The 18,792-nt window shown below is 35.9% G+C and overlaps 1 protein-coding gene across 1 annotated transcript; it reads right to left on the bottom strand.

Annotated features, from left to right (window-relative positions):
- Positions 1-71: 71 nt before the first annotated feature.
- GSL10 (glucan synthase-like 10) lies at positions 72-15,877 on the bottom strand. The gene is made up of 51 exons (XM_089601993.1): positions 15,542-15,877; positions 15,338-15,435; positions 14,898-15,061; positions 14,491-14,587; positions 14,199-14,309; positions 13,992-14,117; positions 13,538-13,627; positions 13,132-13,229; positions 12,899-13,016; positions 12,634-12,759; positions 12,001-12,077; positions 11,854-11,929; positions 11,624-11,749; positions 11,315-11,417; positions 11,073-11,196; positions 10,787-10,976; positions 10,573-10,625; positions 10,030-10,090; positions 9,855-9,936; positions 9,666-9,715; positions 9,278-9,364; positions 9,061-9,146; positions 8,922-8,946; positions 7,911-8,005; positions 7,716-7,797; positions 7,343-7,503; positions 6,902-7,022; positions 6,507-6,598; positions 6,324-6,414; positions 6,075-6,235; positions 5,848-5,957; positions 5,612-5,746; positions 5,118-5,186; positions 4,839-5,016; positions 4,623-4,737; positions 4,025-4,144; positions 3,691-3,806; positions 3,513-3,596; positions 3,304-3,416; positions 2,882-2,934; positions 2,639-2,815; positions 2,449-2,496; positions 2,192-2,350; positions 1,940-2,053; positions 1,762-1,850; positions 1,503-1,661; positions 1,311-1,413; positions 1,051-1,170; positions 889-939; positions 622-804; positions 72-529 (listed from the first exon to the last, which is right to left on the bottom strand). The coding sequence occupies exons 1-51, from the start codon at positions 15,741-15,743 to the stop codon at positions 293-295; spliced, it is 5,706 nt and encodes a 1,901-aa protein (XP_089458119.1). The 5' UTR covers positions 15,744-15,877; the 3' UTR covers positions 72-292.
- Positions 15,878-18,792: the final 2,915 nt, after the last annotated feature.

Below are 18,792 nucleotides of genomic sequence, written 5' to 3'. Positions count from 1 at the left end.
ATTTAAAGGACGAAATATATTCTGAAAAAAAAACTATCATTTAACATGCAGCATATTGAAAGAAAACCGAATAAAGGTTAAAATAAAAAAATGTGATTAAACTTGGTAAGACACTAAGACCCATAAAGTAGGATCAATCCGAACTGATTCACTAATATCTCCACAGAATAAAATCCTGTCATATGAACACCTAGCTAGCTATGCCTTTCTAACAGATACACCGAATACAAAATTATTCACAAGAAAAAGAAACAAGAAGAGACTAATGATACAAAAGTGTGAATGGATGGGCTCATAATCCGGTGTTGGGGTTGTTTCCGGCGAGGATCAAGGAAATCTCCAACCCTCTGCTGAAAGCCTGGTTGAACATCAATCGGGTCTGGAACGTCGACACAAACGGGAACCACGACAGAAACGCGATCGGGATGAAAATCAACATTCCCATTCCCGCGTCATACAACCGAGCGATGGAGCGGATCGACTTCCACAACCCCAGTTTCTTCATCACAGGCTTCCACGCCGACGCAATCTGCAAAACAAGAAAAAGCACATCTCGGATAAGAACTCATTAGGAAGATTACATTAATTAAATTGCACATGCCAAGATGAAGGAAGACTTACAGAGAGAATACCCCAACCGGTGGGAACAAATGCCAAAATGCAAGCAAATATGTCGCTGATGCTGAGATCCGTCAATATAATAGCTACGGTAATGCCCGCGATCGCCACCATGAACGACACCCCTTGGATGAACCGCAACACAAGCTGGAAGTTCACAGATATCTTCTGGCTGAATGTGAACACCTGTGGTGTGAAACCGAGAAACCAAAACAGTTGAAGAATCTGGTACCATAAAACTCAAAAAACTGTTGCAATTTGAAATTCTACCTTAAAAAGAAGTATCAGAACTGCAAATGCGATCCAAGAGAACCCGTACACCTGCAGAGAAAAATATTTTTTGCTTTTTACGAAATTGGATTTCTAAAGAGCAAACTTATATAAAAAAAAATGATAACAGAAAAACTATTCCTATTCAAATAGAGGTCATACCGCCAATGATGTATTTGAACCCTGAATAGATAGCTTGTAGACCACGCCGTACTGGAAGATGAAAAATCTAAGACTCAAAATAGTCTCAGCTATCCTTCCCTCCAAAGTCCGAATATGCGACTGAAAATGAGAAACAAAGCAAAAGTACACCATGTTGAATTGATATGGATGAGATATTAAAAATTGTAGCATTGGCCCGTCCGTTACACTATAGTATAAGATTTTTGTTTTGGTTTCAAAGTGAGGAAAAAAAATTGTACCAGTTCCTCATCCCACCAAGCTTCCCAGCTTTCAGCTCCCTTAACTCCAATTCCACCTCTGTAAAGAAGCCAATTTGTCCATTCCCGAAAATCTTCAACTACCCTGTAGTGACAAGAAGGAAAAAAAAAACATTATTACTCACGAGTGCGAAATAATGCAAGAGGCAGAAAGTAACTGTCAAAATTACTTACTTTTGCCACTCAAACCCAGCGGGGTTGAACAAATATGGAGCAAAGAGCCAAGAAAGCGCCATGAACCAACTGCTGATCGACAGAAGAATGTACCCCAGAGCCCCGCTTTCGTTATACCCGTATGCAAGGAATATAATCAGCAAGAGTACCACTTCCAATCTAAACAAGAGAATAGTAACGTTATTAAGAGCTCTATCTTTAAGCAACTAACTACATTCAGATTACAATTAATGAGAGAGAGAGAGAGAGAGAATTGCACCCTTTCACGAAATGACTGCGGGAGTATAGTCTGTAGTTCTCTGAAAACTTGATATGCTTGACCACGAATCCTCGGCCGGTTGCTTGATACTAAATAACAAATTGAACGCCGAAGTCAGAAAGTGGAAATAGTTCAATTGAAAATCAGGCTGAGAAAAAAAGCAGTCAAGTATGCTCACCCTTGCCCCACCATGAAGTATAGTCCGGCCAAAGTAGTGTGTTCTTGTGCCAAGAGAAAAGGTGAAGAAAACAGAACATAGCTGAAACTGCATCGTGACAAAACTAACCACAGCCTGCAGCAGTGTTCAAAGAAAACCGGTGTTAGATGTGTGTGTGTGTGTGTGGGAGAGAGAGAGAGAGAGAGAGAGAGAGAGAGAGAGAGAAAGAGAGAGAGAAAGAGAGAGAGAGAGAGAGAGAGAACCGGCACACACCCTTAGGAAACCCTGTTCCAAAATGAAGCCCAGAATCATGGGCACGGCAGTGAAGATACCAATTTGAAACAGAAACTGTGTGTTTAGAGCTGTAGAAAGTGCAGTGTTGTCCATTATCCGGGCTCTAATCTGAATGGTTTCTCCTACTCCAGACAATGCCTGAAAGGAACACATTTTACAACATTAAAAATGCTCAAAACCTTGAACATAGTATTTAACTTTCACAACTATTCGACAGTGTAGTGAAGCAAACTTACCAAATAGGTTTTCCCATATAGGAAAACATATACGGTTAACACTGTCAACTGCAGAAGCAACAGGGAAGGTGGAAAAAATGTTAGCAAAGGAAAACTGTGCAGTAGATGCATAAATTCAATGCAACTTGGAATCCCAGGCCAAAACTGTGAAAAAACAGGCTTCATATTGAAAAGAAAAAAAATGTCTTACCATGGTACAGCAGTAGAAGCCGACAGTGGTGAAATAAAATGACATCATCCGAAAGAAATCAAATTGTTGACCAAGCCTATACACATCACGACTAAGAACCTGTTCACCGTTTCCACTCGCAACTTTCCCTTCAAATATTGCAATCTGATTGAGCCCAACATCTCTGCCCTTGCCAACCTGTTGATTATTATTATCAGAAGCCAGCTCTTGTTCTGGAATATCAGCATATAAATATAAGATTACCTGAATATATTCATGATGAGTAATATTTCCTTGGCGTAAAGTAGAGTTGAATCCTACATATTAAATACCAAAATTATGACAGCAATAAACACATTAGATATTTAATTCCTGCAAGAAATTCCTCGTAGCCACTAGATGCAATTGAGACATTGTGAATGCGAAAGAAAACAGAAAGTAAAAAAAAAAAATTGCAGATGTCGCACTAGCTCATAGTGTAACACATAACAAAGGTTAGTAAGTTGGAAATAAAAAGCTTTTGTGTATTGCATTATTTATCTTAAGCAACCTAACATTTGCTGATCCCAGCAGTGGGTCAGCATTAGCAACTGTAGACCACTCACTAAAATAGATATGAATCAGAAGGGAAAAAAGAGAGCATAGAAAACTGTTTTCATAGGAAGTGCACAGTGCTAAAAATTTACCTGCGAATATGTCTTCACTAATATTAATAACTCGAGAGGCCTTGCTGATACCACCGCGAGTAACGTGAAAAACTCTGTCAAAGACGTCAGGGTGGCCATAATGCATACGAACCCTGAAAGTGGTTTAAAATGTTACTATCAAACAAGACAAATTCCATGGATCGGAAAACGACGCTGATGGCTTTGATATAATGAATGAAATCACTTACTTCAAAGGATTTGCTAAAACACGCTGACCCAATGTTACAAAGCTTGTTTCTTGGTTTGACATAAATGAGGCTAAAGAAGAGACACTGCAAATAGTGTTGCCAATGGTGTCATTTACTCAATCAAGAAGGCTTGAGAGGGCATGAAGTATAAGTATTCATACAAACGAATTTACGTTACCTCCCAGTAAAGACGTGTTCCCTAACACCAAGAATTGTGGCAGGCCTAATGCCATGGTCGCAATGGAATTCTTCAAGAAGATTTCTCATTTTAAGTGCTTCCTCAAAATAATTATCCTGGATAGAAGAAAATAAACATTAGAGGCAGCAGAATAAGATTAACAAATAGGTCTTGGCGCTGGAATTATAAAATAATACCAACGGTAGTGTTTACAGACTTGTGTATAAAAGCTATTATCAACAATTATAATTTTCCTCCTCTACACAGTAAACTGACCCTCCTCTTCCAAACTAGAAGCTTGTTTGTCTATACAAGACCAAGATACACTAATCACCTGATTCATATCAATTGTCTGGATAGCATTCCCACGTGTGAATACAATAGCATGGTTTTGATTCTCTGGCTTTCCCTCACCAAGTTTAGGATTCCCCGGCAACTTTATTGAATAAATTTCCTGTAAGATCAACCAAGTAGAAAACAAGTAAATGTACTAGAGCCATGCAGGAAGGATGATAGCATATAAACCGAATAAGGATATACTAAAACCAAAAAATAAAACAAAACAAAACAAAACAAAACAAAACAAAAAAAAAAAAACTCGAAAGAAAATAAACAAGGAAATGATTTTCCTTCCCACAAAGTAAGCATGTAAAATATTATCCGGCCATGTTTTGAAATGTTTATTTAGACACTGATAGAACCCCCAAACCAAAAACATCTCATCATCCACAACCATTTAATCGAACGAAACAGATAAGCAAATCAAAAAATCCAGAAAAAGAATAATACTCATCCACAGTTCAACACATAAACGTGGAGATTTAATTTTTACCCCATATAAGCAGATAGAGTAAAGATAACAGATATGAAAATTCTAATTAATTAACCAGAGTAGCAATTGCCATCACATGACATGAATAAAGAAGTTGTACCTTGTCTTTTCCATTTATATCACCCTTCACAAGCTTTGAAAAGAATTCCCGCTGCACTTTACCATCCGTAAGCGTTTCAATCTCATCAATAAAAGCAACACGCAGTGCTTCATTTCTGTTGGTAGAAGATACAGTCAAATGAGGTACATAACGTTTTAGCAGTGAAACTAAATTAATATGCATGTTCTAAATTCTGGTAGCGGATGGAAAATTTACCTTTGCATAAGCAAGGCAATGTCAGCAGCCTCCGGTTTTTGCTCCTCTTTTTGCTTTCCGTAAATTTGACACGTTACGACGTAAGTGAATTTAAGGTCAGCCTGGGCCCGAGCTTGAGGAGACAACTCAAATCCTTGAGTCTCAGCTGCCTCGTTGCTGGAATTTGCAGCCTCCAAATCTAAAAATTATCAGTGTGATGAGCAAAGATTAATTTTTCAAAAACGTATATGATATAAGTAACATTCATGTGAGATAAAAAAAAATGGAGAAAATCCTGACCTCCAGTACTGATTTTCTCCAAATATGTCTGAAGCATAAGAGCTTTCCTATAGTACATCATCCCACGAACTACAAAACAAAGCAACTTTAAATTAGTCATCTTATGTCTGAAAAGTTTTAGATTGCGCTAGCAAGTAAAGTAGACTCAACAAGGTAATAGACATCAAGAAAGTAGCAACAGTGTTGCAGTTATCAGCGGAGTTGACTACTATACCTTTTCAGAAAGCTTTGTACTGACATGAGAACTCGATAACACACTAGTGGAATTGAAAACTATTTTTCTTCAAAAAATTCTTTTACTCATATGAGAATTTCAAAAATATACGAGCAGAATTATGGGACTAGGACTAATGTTTGGTATGTAACATGTAGATATCAATAACCAGAAAGAAAATTTTGTAACAGAAATCAGTATCAATTAAAAAATATGCTCTAAAAGTGAAAGAAGAAACTTTCAAGAATTAAGAAAATACAGGCATAGCGCAGAATAATACCAGTTCTGGCCAAGGTTTGACCTCGGTAGGAAGCCCAAAACCTAAGTTCCAAAATGTCATTAGGACTATCACCGAGTTCTGATTCCTGTGTATTCTCGTGACGGCCAATTCGAGCAAGAAAATTTTTCCACTCATCTGGATGCATATTAAGAATCATTATTACAATTGCAATCTCATCTCATAGTATCTATGTGTTTATTCACTCAGCTCATAATACTTTCTCAACTGAATAGTACCTGGATATATTTTTTGGAGGTAAAACAATATTGATATTCCATCCTCATTTCTCTTCAGGAGCTCAGGCATACTATAAAGCACAGTCTCTGAATAATAAGGCGTAAACACACTGCAAAATATATGACCAATATGAGTGCAAGAATCTGCATGAACAAATACGATCCTTTTTTCTGTTGCAAGAAACAAATACGATCCTTAAAAGACCTAAAACCGTGGAAAGTATTACCTGAAAGATAGCATTTCATTGACTGGCTTAGCAACAGGCATTTCCATGAAAAGGGAATTCGTAAAGAACTGTAATCTACGTCTGGCCTCCAGATTTCTTGGAACATTTGCAGCTGAGTCTTTGATTGTTAGCAATGAGTAGAGCCTCTTTATCTGCGATTTCTGCTTATTCCTTCCTCAGTTAGTATCATACCATAAAGGACAGACCCGGGCCTATAAACATATATGGAACAAATTAAGCTGTACGTACCGACTCAGAACCCTTGGGCCAATTTATCTTCGTAAAAAGACGACCTTCATTCCTAGCTCTTATCAACAAAGACCATGTTTCGTAATTTTCCCTACGAGAAACCAAAAAAAAAAAAATAATAATAATAATTAGGCAAAGTTTGACCTTATGTTTATCAGGTAAAAGAAAAGACATCTGACATACTTCATATTGATTGATAGGACATCATGATGTACAACATCATACAGATCTTGGATCGCCTTAACCGCACCTTTCTCCTGCTCGGTAGCCTCTTTCTGTAGATAAATAATCACAAACACTTTAGTCAATATGTTAGATGCTCTGAGAAAAAGCCATTTTTATGTAGCCACAGTTTGATCAGGCACAAGGTCCTCCCAAACATATACATAGCAGCTATTCATATACTGGCACTTGAAATATGAGAGCTTTAATTTCAACATAAAACAGAGTACTTCACAGAAATATGCCTTGTGGTTTGACATCATACATAACTAGGGGAGAGAACAATATAATGAACGGCATTCAAAATGATAATCGGATATTCAGCCATTAAAATTATTAAAAGAAGTTGTACAAACCAGAATTCCCAGTATTGCTGTAACTCTTGATATTACGAGCGGAAGATTGCTCAGTTTGAAGTTAACATGAAAGCTTCTATCTTTTATGCTCTTCTCAATATCTTCATATATTCTATCAACCCTGAGATTGAGTGGGCATGAAGATAATCAAATTTTCCGAAGATAATTCTGTGTGTGTATACACACACATATTTAAGACAGGAATCATAAATTCTCGTAGTTTGGAAAGCTAATATATACTTGTGTGAGATGTATTATCTAGGATAAATTCTATCTCATCTCACGTTATGAAAACAGAAACTTTGTGTTGTTTTACGATCCTGATCAACAATCCATAGTGGCTAATGTACCAATACGTTTTAAAAAACCTGTATCTATACCTGTTTTACCATACTTATCATCACCCTTTATATAGTTCTAACAAGGGAAAAAAAAACTTACCACATCCTTCCTTCACCTTCCAAAACTTCACACAAGATGAGTTTGATGGAGTGATAGCTCTCTTGGACAGCATATTTCATATATTCATCTCTCGATACTCTTTCCCAAAGTTCCTCTTGTGAGTCTCTATTCTCAACAGCAATGTCTTTAGCTTGAATTATCTGCATAAGAAAATCATCACAACAATAAACACTGAAACTCCAAGATATATCAAATATATAATGCAAAATCCGAATTCTGTTATCAATTTCAAGAGATTTTTTTTTTCGTTGCAAAGATCAAGAGTCAAAGTGACTGGTTTTACATCTGAGACACAATATATCTTTTTTTTAATAATTAATTTTTTGTGTTGCTGTGAACACAATCTGTCTACCTTGCTCGCAAGAAGGAAAAGTGGCCACTGAACCAAAGGGAGAGTAGCAGAATTTCTAGGCATTACAAGTAATTCCATTTCACTGCAAAAAGGAAAGCATAACATAAATGAGTTGCTTTAAAATCAAGTAGCAGAAACTAACACATTGTCAAACTAACACACTACATAGTACCAGATAGCTAACATGGAACTTACTGATTTGTGAGGTAATCTTCTTCCCTCAGATTTTTTATGATTTCATTCCAAAATGGAGAAAACCGAGCAGCATCAACCTTGTTCTTTTCCAAAGACTTCAAAAACACATGCCAACACATCTCAAGTTAAATTCTGAACATTTATATATATATATATATATATATATTAAAAAAAAGGGGTCTAAACAGAAGTGACAAGACCAGATATTTAAAAATAAAAAAAAAATAAAAAAAAAAAAAAAAAAAAAAACTCCAGCTAGAGTGACAATTATGCAACCTTGCATGATCCATGTAAAGTATCAAGAGATATGAATTTTTATGATTTCAGGTACATCACATGATTCGAACATATGGAAAGATAGTTTATTCAAATAGAATTGTATAAACTCTTCGTTAGTACTAATGATACATACAAAATCAACGTGATCAACTCCAAAAAGATGAATCTAGGGCAGAGAAACCAGGTAGGGAAATTTCGAGATAAATTCATTTTCGTGTTTTTTTCTTTTTAAAGAAACACCGGGGCTGTTTTATTGAAAACAGCACTGCCGGAAAAGAATACAATGCACAATCATATTTGAGTTTGTACTAAAAGAATTAGTATTTCCCCTACAACTACAACAGTTTCATCATCTTAGTATTTTATTTTGAGCAGTGTTATATTTATAAAAATAAAAATAAAAAATTGATAACCGTGGTGTCCGGGTACACCCGACTAAAATCCACGAGGCCCTAGCATTATCGACCGGGAGACTACCCCAGTGGTCCTAATTGTTGCGTCCAAGGGGAATCGAACCGGGGACGTACAAGGTCCCATGAATCACCCTTACCACTAGACCAACTCCTTGGGGTTATGTTGTATTTAAAAATTAAAGCTCACACTTTCTTTTACAAGAAAAATAGCTTAAGGATGCCAGGTACATTTGGAAAAAATTATTAATGTTTTCCTCAAATATTCAGTTAGACACCAAGTAACAACAGAAAACTAAGCACTTCTTTGTATACAATTTACCTCGCCGGAAACTTGGTTGGAATTCCTGAAAAATCAAAATCAAAATAAAATTAAATGAAGTATTCAGATGGCATGCCTGCAACAGTCATAACAAAATAGAAACAACAAATAAAATAAATCAAAAACGCGGAAAATTCACCTGTTGGGAAGAGGTACATGAAGAGCGTTCATAAAAGCTTCCGGAAACTCCTCAAAAACTTTCTGAAGTGATTCCAAGGATCTGATCTGAAGATATTAAAATCCGGATTTTTTTAACTCCAAATGAATTGCTCAAGAAAGAAATAAATAAAAAATATATACATTTGGTTAAATTTCAGATTCATAGTAAGAGACGGCAACACAATCAAATTACTCACTTCTCCAAGACGGTCTCGGGCTCCGAGCAAAAATCCGCAAACAGAAGATACAAGGGTGTAAAACACATAGATATCCAAGAGATAAATCTGCAAACAGGACATCAGGAAAAAAATATAAGGATCAACCAAAGGGCATCGGAAGTCAGGAACAGATATTTGGTGGGTAGGGAAAGCAAGTTCAAAGTTCCAACAATATTTTTCCATTTAACTATAGTTGAGCTGTTTGCCAATATCGTAAAAAAAATCTCCCTTCGGGCTTTCACAACATCTTCACAACAGGAATTCAGGGCTTTATGAATCAATTTCTTAGACGATTCCACAAAACATAGATTGAAATATGGAGCTTCAACATGGATAAATCAAATTCGAGCGAAAAATTAAGACTTACGCAAACTACTGGAGACCACAAGCTGACAATTGTCAACGCATTATGGTTACCTGCACCACAGTATAAGGATGTAGTTAAAAGCGGTAAAATCAAAATTCCAGCACCATATGAGATCAAAAGGGAAAATGAAAACATGCACTCATCGGCATGGGATAAACGTAGTACAAATTCAGATGTTTGAGCAATCACCTTTAGATACTATATCATGCCAAGAATATGTTATAGAATTCATTTTTATAACTTTCTGGGTTGGACTCACAAGCGGCTGGATCTGCAGATAAAATTCCAGAAGCATTTTCTTATATAGTTTGGTAATGAACTACAATTAACATTACTGAAAGAAAACAAAATCTCCGTGACTAACCTGAAGAAAATAAGCAAAAGCGAACTTCCCACTCAAGACTAAAACCCAAAACAGCATATATCTGCAAGTTTGAGTATAGCAGTCAATTAGGCTGACAACATCCACAAACTTATAACCAACATAGATGTTAACAGTCTCGAAACCAGTTGGGAAAAAATATAATGATCAGTTAGACGTAATGAACTGTAATAAAAAGAAATATTTACCGACCACCTGAGGTCTAAATCTTTAATAATGCTTGCATTGCACTTGGGTAGTTTTCCTATTTTTCTCACAAAATCTATAACCCGCTCTTAAATAACTTTTTCATCCTCACAATATAAAGCACAATTTCCTGTTTTTTTTTTTTTTTTTTTTTTTAAACAAGAATCTTATATTAACAGGCTTAAAAAGCCAATTTACAAAAAGGGAGAGCAAAACGCTCTCCAGACCTATTCCAATTTCCTGTTATTCAGCATTGCATTTTGTGTGTGTGTGTGTGTGTGTGTGTGTGTGTGTGTGTGTGTGTGAGAGAGAGAGAGAGAGAGAGAGAGAGAGAGATACTTGATAAAGTCGGTGGTCCTCTCATACATGCCACGCCCCACATAATGGCGTTCCTTCAGAGAAAAAAAAACGATAAGGAAATAAATATAAAATCTTTTAAGCATTTAGGGGGGAGAAATCAAGTTAAAAAAATTGGAAACACAAAGGTTAATGCATAGAGCATTAAGAGAAGGAACACTTAAGTTAAAAATAGAGGAGAAAAAAGAGGCAAGACCTGTCGCATCCACTTGACAAAGCGGATTACGGGCCAGCGATCGCATTTATTAGTCAACTGGTGGCAGAATGGTATCCGCATAAGGACACTTAGGAAAAATTGAATCCCCGCATATATGCCAATGACAATGATATACAATTTTAAAATAGCTGGGTTTCCATTCCTTTGACCCTCTTCCAGAAGTGCTTTCCTGAGTTGACAAACAAGCAAACATTATTCTTCGACACGGAAGGAACCAGCCAATAACATCATAACATTAACGTAAAGCAAATGACCGAATACGCACACATAGAGGAAAGTTATGACAACTGAAGCAGCACCAAACCACAGAAAACGTAGAAATATACGAGCAACAGCCAGGCGCCGTGTTGTAGAGTACGCCCCATACATCATCATAACATCGAGGACACCTAGATAAATTTAAAAAAAAAAAAAAAAAAAGGTTTCAAATGAAAGTAAAATGATCAAGGTAAAAGAGCAAAGAGTTCAAGACTCAAAACTATATCTTCATCTGATATAAAGACATACTCTCCAAGAACTTCATTATGAGAAATGTAGGCCCAAGACTGAGAACTTCCCGGAGGGTCTTTCGATCAAAACGCCCATCATTAAATGCAATTATGATGAGAGCCTGTAATCAGAAAGCAAATTAAAAACACGGAACAGAGCTGTTTGAATACTTTGAAGAGGTAAAATTACACCGTAGCCAGGAAAAAAAAAATTATTCAAGTGATCACAAATAATCAGGAACAAAAAATTAACAAGATTCAATCATGCAGTTTCAGAAACCAGTAACAACAGTCAGAAGACACAGGAAAACAGAGCTTATGTGCATACCTGGAACATCATCGCGAGGAATATCCACAAACGATGAAAGCTGTGATAAAGATGAAGAAAGGTCCGGTGCTCAACAAATGAAGTCTTCCCTCGATGCTTACTTCCACCACCAGCTTTTAGAATATTCTTCGTAAATAAAAAAATAAATAACGTTTATCACATGACTGTTGAAAAACTAAGCCAAATGGACAAGTAAAAAAAACACTTTCACAGGCAGAAACAGTACCAACCTTCCTAGGTTTGGGCTTTTGGAAAAAAGCTGAATTTTTGCGCCATGGCCAGCCAAGATCAAAACAATGAAGTGACCTGAAATAGAATACATTTAGTCCTGAATGGTTGAGTGTTGTCCAATATTTATTTGAGGTCCAAAAGCTCACCAAAAGTACTCGTTAAAGTCATCATAATTGCGCCATGCAGAATGTGGCGCTCGCCCATTTTCATTGTTTCCAGCTTCCTGTTCAGTTTTAAAGATGTGCACAAAGGTGAAAAATAAAATATGACAATAAATTATCTGAATAAAAACCCTCATATTGCATGATCTCAACATTTACTTCATATGACAGCAAATTTGCATAGGACAATAGTTTGGTTGGAAAATGAATGCCCAAAGCAATCTGTGTGGTATGTAAATACCTAATTCAGACGTAAATACTCTACTTCATTTCACAGTACTAATTTGTATTATAAACTTCAGAGAACATAATATGGCATGAAGTATCAAACATATACGGAAAATTAACAACACAATACGTCAAACAGGAAAAATAGATTTTCTCAAAACCCGAAGACCATACTGTTGGAAGATGAAAGGCGAAGTACAGGTGAAAGAATAAAATGAATAAAGTAGACAATGGAACAAGATATTTCAAGTGAAAAAGGCATAACATACAGTATCGATATACAAACAATAGACCATATAAAATCAAGGAATCCCTCTGTGAAGAAAGGCAAACAATTCATCCGCTAGTTCAATGTGATTCGTGAACTTAAAAGGGCATTCTCAGACCTACCGCTGCTATAACCTCGTATAGAGGAAATACAACCTGGTCAAGGAATGAAACACCATTCTCCGAGTCGCAACTCTTAGCTGGCTGAGCGCTCTGCTGCTTTAAAATCTCGTCCATCTCCCTGGCCATCTGCACATAAATAATCAACATTCCTTGATTTATATTGTTATATATATTCTTTCAAATAGTGCCATCTTCCATTCAAACACATGAAGGATATATAAAATTCAAAATTTCCTTTACCACTCACGGGTGGTTATTAACTCACATGATGGAATATGTAGCACAAGCATTCTGGAAGGAATCTGAGATTGGATGCCTCACCCCATATCAAAAAGTACAAGGAAATGAAAAGTACTTTCTTTTCCCTGCTAAGGACATCGAAGCTGGTAACCACCAATAGATTCAATTAGCTTCAATTTTAATACTAAATTAAAACATGAAATAAAGAGCAGGAGCATCAGCAAGTGCATGGAAAAGAATAATTATGAATGCCCATACTTGCTCCAAACTGGCTGAATACACAAGTAATTACACCACTTAATGTAATTGTCAAGGGACTTCAAGAAAACATTATGCACAGCAGCCTCATCCAGTTCCTGAGTAAAAGAAGATATATATAAAAAAAAAAAAAAATAAAAAAATAAAAAAAAAAATAGTGAATTATAAGAGACTCAGAGCTCTGTCATAATGAAACAACTGTCGAAAACCTACAATGTTTTGGAAGCATTGACTTATTGATAATGTGAGAACGACACGCAATATTGTTCCACAACTCTCAGTTAAGAACACATATTTTAAATTATGAATTTTATGAGTAATAGATTAAAAGTAGCTGATTGCCTATAGCAAAAAAAAAAAAAAAAAAAAAAAAAACTAAAAATTAGAGTAAAGATATGAAACTTACTGGTTCATCATCATCAAGCACACGAAGTTGTGACTGCTCATTCGCAACAAGATGTACTATATGTTCCCGCTGATTTGAAACATTATCTTTCTGCCATACAAATAACCTCAAGAATTAGATAATAGAACGAAAAACATTATTTTTTATTTATTTGAACTATCGACAGTGACATGAGAGACAGAATCGTAGCGTAATTCAAACACAATGTTCAAAGCTCAAATACTCTAATTCCGCTTTACAATCAAAAGAATTGTAAGAATATCAATTTCGGAGAAAACAAAATCAAACAAAATCAGGAGAAGTGGTGATTGTTGATATAATAAAATGCAGCACAAGGGACCTTATGACATCTTTCCAGGTTAACACTATTAAAGATGATGGAAAATCTACTAAGCCTAGTCCAAGAAAAAGAAGCCAATAAGCTTGGCATGTCATGTGGTCAAGAAGTACAAACCTGAAACCCAAAAATGAAATGCAGAAAATCGAGCACATCAGCTTTCCTTGTTTCTGGAACTGGAAAATCCGCAGGCAACTTTGGCAGGCCCCTGAAATACTTTAAAGCTGACACTGCTGCTCTAACCTGGTTATGTATTCCAATTTAAGGACGCATGGAAACACAAATATATGAAAATAAATAAATAAAAGGTTGAACTTCAATTACCTCTGGAAAAGTCACAATGGTATTTGTTATGCTTGGAGCATCAAGAGGAATAATATTGTAAGCAATTAGGTCGTCCGTCATAGCTGCATCAGATTCCATTACCCGTTTCAGCTGAAAAAAAAAAATTTGTCAGTCCAGGTCTCAAGCGTACTTGTATTCTTTTAGCGTGTGAGCACAATCAGATAAATATGGCTCTAAAATTGTGAGTCATCACAGAACAGTAATCCCTGTAAAGTTTCAAAGGTTCTAAGGAAACGATTGTAACTAATTCAAATAGAACAGCGGAACCAACCTCTTCAGGAATTTCCTGGCTTAACTGCTCAAGAACCATCCCCAAAACTTTCAGAGTCGCAAAAACTCTTTTCCTCTTAACTGTTTTTCTCTCTAGCCTGGAATCATAAGAGAAAAGAAAAGTTATGCACCCATAAAGACAACTTCAATGACTTTAAATCTGAAAGTGAAATTCCCAATTGTTGTAGTTCTTGTTTATTTCATCGAAATGAAATTAGAATAGAAAAACAGGCCCATGGAAAAACCACCGAGGGGAGTACAAGCACAGTGCATGAAACAGAAGTCCATTTTTTTTTTAAATTCTTTTTGCTGATAGGTAAACCAAAAATAAGCAGATGAAAGATCGACAAAAATGCAAAAGCAAAGAAAAATAATTATTAAAAAATAAATAAACACGACTATACATACTCTCCCAAATTTCCGCTGAAAGTGCCAGATTCCCTCAGCTTCATCTCTTCTTCTCGCAACTTGTCCACATCATTCTTTTCCCTATAGAGCTTGTAAAACTCAAGCAAACGAGCAATATCTTGGCTTCTATCAATGACTCCCCCTTCCCTCTTTGCAAGTTTTTGCTACAAATACATATACGAAAAAGAAAATGGAAATATGATACAACAACTTCACAATTTCCTCTTCTTGCATTTACCGCACTAGGGCAATCTCTCACTAAGTCAGCATAAGAACAAAGCTGAAACTCTTTACAATTGGAAGTAATATAGGCATAATGCTATAATAGAATCAATTCTCACTTCACACTCACTAAAATGGGGTTTAGAAAATTCTCGTGAAGGTATGAATAAGATGAGACAAGAATATAGCAGAGATTTAGTACCGAGTTGAGGATATACCTTGATGACAGACATCAATCCAGTTTTGAACTGTAGAACCCCTCTTCCCTCGCTATTAGGGTCCAGATTCTGAGCCAGTGAATAAGCGTGCTCGCATACTTTTTCATATTCAAAAGAAATTCAAAAACCGTTTAAAACTACGATCGCAAAACAAATGAAAACTGCAAAAAAAAAAAAAAAAAAAAAAAAAAAAAAAAAACATACAAATCCTGGAGACATTCGGATCCACGTCTTGGATTTCATCTGCAACTCGGAGAATTTCATCAATATCTCTGTTGTTGGCAAGCGAAGATGGGACAAATGCAGCAATTCCTCCAATAGGCCGCCCAAGAGCATCTTTCACAGCCCTATCTCTGGTTAGGACTGCACGAACTAAACGCTCCCATAGATCCTCAGCATTTGACATCTTGTTGATATGATCTAAGAGGAAAGTTAAACCGTAGATTTATAAAACCGAAATGCTAAAGCAAACAAGAATCGGTCTTCAGCTGGAACCACAAAGCGGGGTATTTCGATTGTTTCAAAAGCAAAGTGCTTATAAAAGTTTGCTTTGTTGGAATGTTTAAAATTAATAAAGGGAAATCAGGAGAGAAAACGAGACAGAGAGATAACCGGTTTTACCGGGTATAACCGGTTATGGATCGGACACGGTTTGGGACCAAAGACTTTTGCGAGACGAGACGACGCGGGTAATTAAGAAGAACGAAGAAAAAAAGAAGAAGAAGGAGAAGAGAAACGGTCACTTCCTCTAAAGAAAAAGCCCAATATGAACCCTGGCCTGAAAAGTTAAAGCCCAGTTTTATCCTTTTGTAATAAGGATTATTCATAAACTAGGACCTCTAAGTACCCAAATTCAATAAGTCTAATTTAATTCAAAACTATGACTATTTTGTATTTGTTAGTACAAAATTATACTTGATGAAATATTTTTAATTTTTCTTTTATATTTTATCTGCCTAATTTATTTACGTAGTCGTCGATAATCTATTTGGTTTATTGACATGTTAACATTACGATTTTTTTTTAAACTTGAAATTTTTTTATGTGGATTCAAAATTATAAGTAAACCTAACGAAAATCAACAACTACACATTCAAAATCAATCTCATTTCGAGCCTCTCTCCATTTTCCGGCGATGATTTATGTTTATTGGTCATGTTTTAACTTTAAGATTTGGATTTTAGTGTTTTTTTAGCATTTTTGGTGGAGAAGATTAGAAAATAGAAGAAGAAGAAGAAGAAGAAGAAGAAGAAAAAGAAGAGGATGAATCTTGAAGGAGAAGAAGAGGAATCGAAGTAGAGGTGAAGAGAGAGAGAGAGAGAGAGAGAGAGAGAGAGAGAGAGAATTATATCCATATCAACGTGCTTCACATTTCCACCCCTCCAAAACTTCGTATATATCTAATATATTGGGAAATTTGGAAAAAAAAATAAAAATAAAAATAAATAAATAAAATTAAAATTAATAATTATTGTTTTGAAAAATCTGAAAATTATTTTGATGATTTATTGATATTTTATCTTTTTATTGACAAAAATTTTAATAAATCTTCAAACGATTCTGAAAAATTATTTGAAGATTTGTTGACATCGTTGTCAATAAATTTTTTGAATGTCAATAAATCTTCAACATACCAAATTCTTTGAAGATGTATTTGAGATTCGGAAAATTTATTGACAACGATGTCAATAAATCTTTAAAGAATTTCGAAGAATCGTTTGAAGATTTATTGACATTAATGCCAATAAAAAGACAAAATGTCAATAAATCTTCAAACGAATTTCCAAATTCTTCAAACCATTTTTTTCCTTCCAAATTTTTCATTTTTTTATAACTTTACATACCAAACAAAAAATGATCTCTGATTTTGCCTTTGTGACTATTAACTAAATAACAAAAAGAAATTAAAAATAAAAGATAATCATACACCAAACGGTTGACAAATATGCCAGTTGTCGCGTGGGGTTGCTACACAACCATAAATTCAGGTTCCAAATGCCTCATTAAATAGTGAATCTTGTCAAAGTATACCTACGGAACAAGGGTTAGGTCAGTTTATTAGCCAATGCGTGTAATATTCAAAAGCTTAATACGTGGGTGACAGAAATATCATCGTATCATTATGAGTGACGCTCACGACTTGCAACTGGAAATGGTTCCTCACTTCGTGTGCCCTGCGATTTCTTCCATTTTTCATTTGGACGAGTATCAGATGCAAATTGCTTGCACCCTGAGGTTTCTTAGAGGCATTAAAACCTTCCGGATTCCGAGTAGTATCTGCATGAATTATGCATATATATATATATATTTTATTAGTTTTCCGCTGAAAAGAACAACAATCAACCATAATCAACGCATTCATCTCCGTCACCTCCATCAATGCCGCCATCTGACACCTCCACCACCGCCGTCACCTCTGCCATTTCCCGTACCTTCACTACCACCTCCATCAATGTCGCCATATCCACCGCCTCCATCAACACCACCATCTCCGACACATACGCCAACTCCGTCAACGACGCCATATACGACACATCTGTCACGCTACCACCGCCGCCACCACCGTCAAGCTCGCCAACTCTAACACCTCTGTTACTATAGCTACCTCTATCAACGCCGCCTTCTCCACCTCATATGTCAACGCTGTTTCCGATCGTGTTCAGAAATATTTGGCAATGTCTTTGACGTGAAGCGATCCTACAATGATAAATATAAAAGTTGCATCTGTGCAATAGTCCATGCAATCGACGTAAAATTCATGTGTACGCACTGTGATCGTGAAGTACAATAATTAACTTTATGTTAGCAAAATAATAAGTTAATATTGATACCGACAAGTCTCTATCGTCATGTATAGCTCATTTAAGCTATGGAAATGTGTTTTCGACTGCCTTGAGTTGTATGTCAAAGTGTTCCTCATTCTCTACAAGATCAATCGTATATGATCATGTAGCTAAAGAGACTCAATAGTAGAATCTTCTTCAGTACAACGTCTAGGACAATTGTCGCATCCAACTTCACCGCTTCCTCACACGTTACACGTATCTCAGATCCCTTAAGAAAGAATGTTTGTAGTCGTTCATAAAACTTATTCACAAAAAAATGTCTGTTAGTAATCGTGATAAAATTAAACAACGCAAAAAAGTAAATGATAATCATACATCAAGCGGTTGATAAAGATGTCAGCTGTCACATCGAGTTGCTCCACCACCTTAAATTCAAATTCCACATGCCTCATTATGTAGCGAATCTTATCAAACTATGTTTGCGAAACAAGGGTTAGGGGGTTATTTTAGTTTATTAGTCAATGGGTATAACTTTCAAAAGCTTAATACTGGTAGAACATAAAAATCACCGCATCATTATGAGTGACGCTCACGACATGAAACCGACAAGTGGTTTCCCACTTCGTGCGTCCTGCGATTTTTGCCAATTTTTCGAATTTCAATTAGAAT

Source organism: Urtica dioica, chromosome 11 (genome assembly GCF_054948205.1).
Source record: "Urtica dioica subsp. dioica isolate 48M chromosome 11, U.dioica_male_clone48M_v1_H2, whole genome shotgun sequence".
Taxonomy (NCBI): Eukaryota; Viridiplantae; Streptophyta; class Magnoliopsida; order Rosales; family Urticaceae; genus Urtica; species Urtica dioica.
Note: the sequence above shows the minus strand (reverse complement) of the source record. Positions and strands in the feature narration are given on the sequence as shown.